Here is a 7068-nt window from a genome sequence, read left to right as displayed (position 1 = left end):
GATCTACTAGATATTAATTAAATTATAAATACATCAATTCATGTGAATAGGTCTGAATTTTTTTTCAGAAAAGGTGGTGTCTATTTACTTGTGACCATGCTGTGTATTGGTGCCATCCTGGCTCATTTTTCTATATCCAGGTGTCCCTATGTTTCAGCTTGTACATAGTGGCATAAGAATAGATCATGCCATCAAATGCTTCATAGGGTAGATTTCCTAGACAACTTATTGATTAAGTCTTCTCCTCAGCGCAAAAGGAATATCCTAGGAATGTGACTGTAAATTAGGTTGCTAGTCATCTGGCTCTTTAGGTAACACAACAATATTGAACAGCATAGCTTTCTAATGAAACAACCTGCTGCTAAAGCTTGAATGTGATAATGTTCCAGTACTTCTGTTGCACATTTATAAGCATCTAACATCCACGCTCAGAAAGACGTATTCTTCAGTTTGTTTTATACTTTTAATGGAACTTTTCTCTCTTTATACCATTTCAGGACGTTATTAAATTTCCCTTATCATTAACTTTGAAGGTGGGAAAAATGTCTATATTCACGAACAAATAAATCAGATCAGTCTTGGAGTGTGTGTTATGTGTGTCTCTATGGTTACTGCGAAGGTGCTTGGTTCACTGGGTATTTTGTATTGATTTTTCTGTTCTTTTGATCGTATATGTTATTTTAATAACATGAATCTAGAAGCAGGAAATCTTAGAACGGTAAAATTACAATAAATTTAGAGACAGCCTCATTTTAGAATAAGCTTACTTAAATGTTTAGAGATCGCACTGCCATTAATTTTTAACGTTATCCCTTTCCTGTGAAGGTAGCAAAACAGGTCATTTCCCGACATTCAGAAGTACAGAAAAAGAGGATTTGGTCCATTTTCTGGAGCATTTCAGGCAGTCACGTAGTTTGGCCTGTGTAACAAGGTCACCACTTTCAAGAGGCAAAGGAGCTTACACTAAAGAGGATGAAATGGGAGAATAAACCAAAAACATTTGCATTCATGCCCTTGAAAGTGGAATTTCTTAGTCATATTGTAGGTAGAGAAGGAATTTCCATGGATGCTACTAAAACAGCAATGGTGCAAGATTGAGTTCAACCCATGTTCAAAAGTTTCACATTGTGTTTCCGATGATTTGTGGCCAACTTCTCCAAGATCAACTTGAATCTGGAATAGGCAATGCAACTCCTAACCTAAATTTGGATGCTTTAGCCCTCAATGTTATCACACATGCGAGCAAAATGCCACTCTGGGACTGGGATATAGTTGTAGCCGAGTTTAAATGAGGTTTAGAACCCTATGGCTCAGAAAAGGGGTCATTTAGAGAACTATGCCACTTATGCTAACAATCAACATCATTTGCAAGGGAAAGCTTACCCTGCAATTGCATCAACAGGCTACGAGGATATCTTTGTTGATATGTTTATATAGTTCTATAGTGAGACAATGAAGCATCACTTGAGTATAAAAAATGTTCTCAGTCTAATAGAGGAAGTTTTTGTGGTATTAAGGTTCAACGTTCGTTACTTGGGATAGGTCGAAAGAGAAGAAAAAATCCACAGTAGCAAATGCTGTGGCTGAATCTCAAACACACTACCATATTCAAGTGAATGTTTCACATTAAGCTTTGCTAAGAGCAACACAGCATCCACTGGAACCACTAGAGTTGTGTTACAGTGCATGGATAGGGCTTCCTAGTCTATTCATCATCTTTATAAAATAGCCAGTAAATCCTCCACCTGGATGCCACTCTGGAAGGAAAGGCAACATTATTCACTTTGGGTGTTGGCAGCAGGGTCACTTCAAAGAGTTGCCTGTAACCTGCCATGGGTGGGGCAAATCAAATATTCTATTTTCGTTTTTATCTTTGGTGAAAAGAATATAAATTTGGAATATAATCATTAAACATTTGGTCCAATGTATAGCATCAAATAACGAATTACCTAAATGTTATAATATTTAAGGCAGTCATAAAACCAAGGAAGAGGACATTCATGGTTCTTTAAAAAAGTATTCAGACATTTGTAAAAGTCAGATTACAAGTAATCTCCACGCAATAACAGAGCTTTTGTTGTTATAGAAAGCAAAGGTTTCAGTTCTTTTACCTTTGAAATGAATTATGAAAATCCTTAACAGTGATGGAGAATCGTAGTTATTTAATTCTGTTAACTACGAGAAGAGTACACTTCTTTATGATCATGGCTAGACTTTTTATTTCCCGTCCTCAACATCATGGGAAAAGTATTGTAGAGGCTCCCAGGGATTCCAGTACTCTGATGCACAGTAGGTTCCTGTTATAGAGTGGCATAACAATGAGGTTCACCAACAGCTCCTATATCAGTTCTACTCAATTCCACGCTCTTGTGTGACTCAAGCATATTTCAACACTATATCTTCTTGCTCAAGAAGGCTCACTACTGCCCTTTTTTTTTCATTCACCTCATATATATATATTTAATAAATTATTTCTACTACAGTTAAACCTAGTTAAAATTCACACTTAACAAAAAACAAGGAGGTATGTGGCTTATCAATTAACATGAGGATGAAAAAAATCATAAAAGAAAACTGAGATGGCTGTGTGGAAAGAAACATCCGAAATATGTATGACACAAGGAATTTTCATATGGGTAGTTCTAAGACATCGTTACCATCCACCCACCCCCAAAAAAAGTTTGTACTACTCACTGCTGATCCCAAAAATGTTAATCAGATAACTTGGAAACATAAGAAAAATGTGTTTTTGCACATCCACACAGTGTAACTGTGTGAGTTATTCACTGTAGGAATCAAAAAGCACCCACCAACCTGCAATGGTTCATGACTTACAACCATAAAAATGTACATTTCAATCAAAAGAGAAGAGCCAATATCAGAGTCAGTACATTTGTTCATACAGTAGTTTCCATAAAGTATTTACATAAAAAATATTTATCTATACAAACATCCTATAAATAAGCTTCATCAATGGAACAAGAATTGTAACTATAAAATAAAGTTGATTCAGTCACAATATGTTTATATGAATTAGAAAAGCACAGAAAAAGTATCAGACTTCAGCACCCAGGAAAGTCTTATGAAGTTTGGCAAATGATGGGAACAGAAAAATGGAAAATTCTCCGGAAAAATGAGAAAAGTTAAGCAGCCTATAGATGCTAAGCACCATGAAACTTTCACATTTTACACAGATAACACAAAACCAAAATAAAAAAGGCTGAAGAAAAAAAGAAGGCAGTATCACTGTCTCCTACATGTGCAAGAACATTAAAAACTTGGCTTTTTCTGATGTAATACAATTGTTATTATTATTATTATTATTTCTTATGTTAGCCATGTTCTGTTAATTCAAAATGTGATTTCTTCTTAAGTTTTCCAAAGAACACTATTTAATTTTATATTTTTGTTTAAGCAGAATTAATTATTCTAAGATATCAAACATGTCCAACAAATCACAGAGACAAAAAAATTTCCTTACACTTAAAAATAGCACAATTCTGTCTGTAAAAACATTATTTTCAAAATTTTTATCTTCTACTACTGACATTTGATCTTCTAATTTGAACATTATAAGCTTCATTTTCTCAAGTTTTTGGTTTATGGTCAAATTAAAAATTTTCTTCTCCAGTGAATTTTTCAATATTGATTCCCTTTATATTAGTTAGCTTAATATGTGAAGAAAGTAGTATAAAAAATTTTCTTTTGGAAAAAGATAGGTGAATTCTGTACATCTATCTACTCTATTTTTAAAACCCTATTTTGATTAATAAGTCAAGGACAATCAGCTTTGATGTGTTACAGCACATGGATAGACTTGCTGATGCAGTAGAGAACTCCTTTGACTAATACAAGTCTACTGAACCAAAGGTAGTATTAACTATGCAATGAACCTCAAATTCATTAGACTCTCCACAAAGAATGCAATTTTTCAATGTATAAATGTCTTAATAATGATTTTTTTTGGTTATGGACAAGCAAAAAACAAGCTAATACACCCATGTTATTCATGCTGGGGAGTATACATATACATGATTATTGGCACTACATCTGTACACCTTTTGAAAGTCACATTTCCATAGAATGACAATAATCAATTTGGAAAAGTTATTTTTATTTTTTTTACTTTAACTTAATTTCACCTCTGATTTCATTTGGTAACTCAAAATAGTATGAAAAAAAAATCTGTGGTCCATAAACCAAGAAATAAAATCTAAACATATTAGCTTTGTCAAAGCTTATAAACTTTACCTGTCAATGAAACCATCTCCATTTCCATCACATGTCTGAAACAGGCGTCGTATTCGTTCTTCTTCAGGAGTTGAACCAGAATCACTTCCACTTGATTCACTTCGAATGTCACTAGCCATTATCTTTTTCTTTCGTTTTCACTCTGTTCTTATTTAGTCAAATCATTTTAAAATATAATCTAAAACTAGCTTATCATTACCTTATTAAATATACTGGCTGTCCAACTGAAAAATTATGTCCATCATAACTGCTAATGGATTTCACATCTAACTTTAAGTACAAAGTGTTTTCATATCTTATGCTAGAACTTTCAACAGACATTTTATCAGTCAGTCATATGTAAAATATAAATATCTGATTAATGTCAAAGTAAATGCAGGTTTTCATTCTTCATTATGCAGTCAGTATTTATCTGAGAGAACAAAGATAACTCTTGTATTTACGTGGTCTATGATATAAATTTCAGAGTTTAAAATTTTCACTTCCTATATGATCACACCCAACTACTCATAGTCCAAGACTTATCACCTTTTTTATTTTGCTGACAAGAGACTCAGCAGTATATATTTCTCCATAAGCTTTCTGAATACAATTTTGTAGAACTTTATAAGTTATGCAAATCTATCTGACCAATTCTAGTAACAGTAAACTATTTCATCCATCTACTATCACTATATTATTATCCAACATTCAAAGCACAGAAAAATCTATCAAAAAACAAACTCCAACTAACACGAAACTAAACCATTAAGGAAACGTTATGTTAGTTTAGTGTGGATAGCACACTAGACTTTTCTCGATACTTCAGTCGTACAATTCTGCCTCACAACTTCAACTTCAAGACACATTTTGTAACAGACACACTGTCCACGGTGATGCGACTAAAATTTTAGTATCAAGAGATCCGAACTGAAATAATTAAATTTGCAATTCTACTTAGCTTTATAATCCACGGAATTAGTACAACATGGGCCTCATTAAAAATATATGTATATAAAGGATTTTCTTAACAGAAATAAACACTTCTCAATTCACTGCTTCGCTAACTATGCGTGCAGAAAGCACCCACACTATAAAAAGTTGACAGTCGATATTGTCGTAAAGCGTCCTCTATAAATGATTCTTTAGAATTAAATTATGGTCCACTAGCAACAGCAACAGAAACATATATCTATACTCTATGACATGCAAATATGTACAAACAGTTAACATAATAGCCACACCTTACCCACAAATTGTTTGAAGCAGTATGCATAAGAAGACAGTGAAGCAACAGTCAAAGAATAATTTATTTGTATATTATTAAGCAGGACAAATAAATTTATTTTGTTAATAACTTAATTGAAGAAAAATCAGTAACAGTATCTTTAAATCTTTCTCTATAGAAAGATATGGCATTATCAACATGTGAGATTTTGTATATCCATAAACATTTCTATTGTTACGTCTCCGTTCGTTAGTTAATTTTCCGTAAATTCGTTCCGACGAAACTTTAGCGACACAAGTCCTTTCTTAAATAAAACTGGTTTATTCTTTCTGAATATAACTTTGTGATACACTTAATTTCAACAGTCGCGCTATAACAAACGCTATAATTCTCAACGAATGTCTCACGTGCTCGACTCAACAATACTCCGTTCAATTACACACACTGTTGCCGTCAATTTGTGACCGTCTTATATATACAAGACTACACTATATCTAGAAGGATCCCGAGATTTAAGGAAAGGACGCGAATGTTCGAGAACGACGTGGCGTGATACTAGTCACGTGACCTCTGATGACGCAACACTATGATATTGAAAAGACATTTGGTTTAATGAATGCAGATAACCATACAGCAGAGTCTCAGGCTCACTGACTTTGTACAGATAGGAATAGTCCTATAAATGATTAAAAGTTCAAACACGAAAAGTTACAGATTTAAAACTGAAAAGTTGACTTGAATGAGTTGTAAAAAAGAGACGGTTTTAAACAAAATAAAATCTATCTTTATTTTTAAAAAGAACGCTTTAAAAGTAATGGAAAAGTGAACTACATATTGTTCAATGCTTGTAGATATTCTGAAGGAGATTTTTGATACAGGCAATAGAAATTTTGTTCTCGTATTGTATATGAATATACTGTTACGTCTCTGTTAGTTTGTTAATTTTCCTGCCCCCCAGTGGCACAGCGGTATGTCTGCGGACTTACAACGCTAGAAACCGGGTTTCGATACCCGTGGTGGGCAGAGCACAGATAGCCCTTGTGTAGCTTTGTGCATAATTAAAAACAAAACAAAACTTGTTAATTTTCCGTAGAAATTCTTTCCGAGAAACTTCAGCGACACAAGTCCCTTCTTAAATAAAACCAGTTTATTTATTTTTTCTCAATACAACTTTGCAATACACTTAATTTCCACAGTCACCTTAACCTAAACACACCCTAGAACTCACAACGATTCACGCACTTCACTCACGGCCTAACCCGATTATCTGTCTCTATATCTCTCTGTCTGCAATTATTCATCCCGTCACTTTATTTGCCGGCTTATATACACAAAGTAGAGGGCGTCTGGCAAACTCTCGAGGCTTCAGGAATGTTCGAGATACTCATTACGTGTTACCAGCGTCTCGTGACTTCCACTGTCGTAACAATACCAAGAGTTTCTATCTCCTTCTAATGTTATAGTGTTTACTCTGAACTTATCTTTTATTCTGTATATGTGCAGGTTTCACATAACAACTGGTCAAGAGAACCGCCATTGAGCTGATTTCATTCTAGCTGCCTTTGTTTCTTTGTTGTTCTCAGGTGGATAATACTTGTTCTGCCCGGAAT

General features: G+C 34.0%; 1 protein-coding gene across 2 annotated transcripts in view; it reads right to left on the bottom strand.

The window, feature by feature from the left end:
• LOC106469040 (colorectal mutant cancer protein-like) overlaps positions 1 to 5314 on the bottom strand; it is a 92291-nt gene extending 86977 nt beyond the window's left edge. For both annotated transcript variants that reach the window (XM_022397438.1, XM_022397437.1), the window contains exon 1: positions 4252 to 5314. In XM_022397438.1, coding sequence (XP_022253146.1) covers positions 4252 to 4370 — 119 coding nt within the window. In that variant the 5' untranslated portion in view covers positions 4371 to 5314. The remainder of the gene's footprint in view (positions 1 to 4251) is intronic.
• Positions 5315 to 7068: the final 1754 nt, after the last annotated feature.

The sequence above is a fragment of the Limulus polyphemus genome, unplaced genomic scaffold (genome assembly GCF_000517525.1).
Source record: "Limulus polyphemus unplaced genomic scaffold, Limulus_polyphemus-2.1.2 Scaffold3272, whole genome shotgun sequence".
Classification (NCBI taxonomy): domain Eukaryota; kingdom Metazoa; phylum Arthropoda; class Merostomata; order Xiphosura; family Limulidae; genus Limulus; species Limulus polyphemus.
This window is presented reverse-complemented; position numbering and strand designations above follow the sequence as displayed.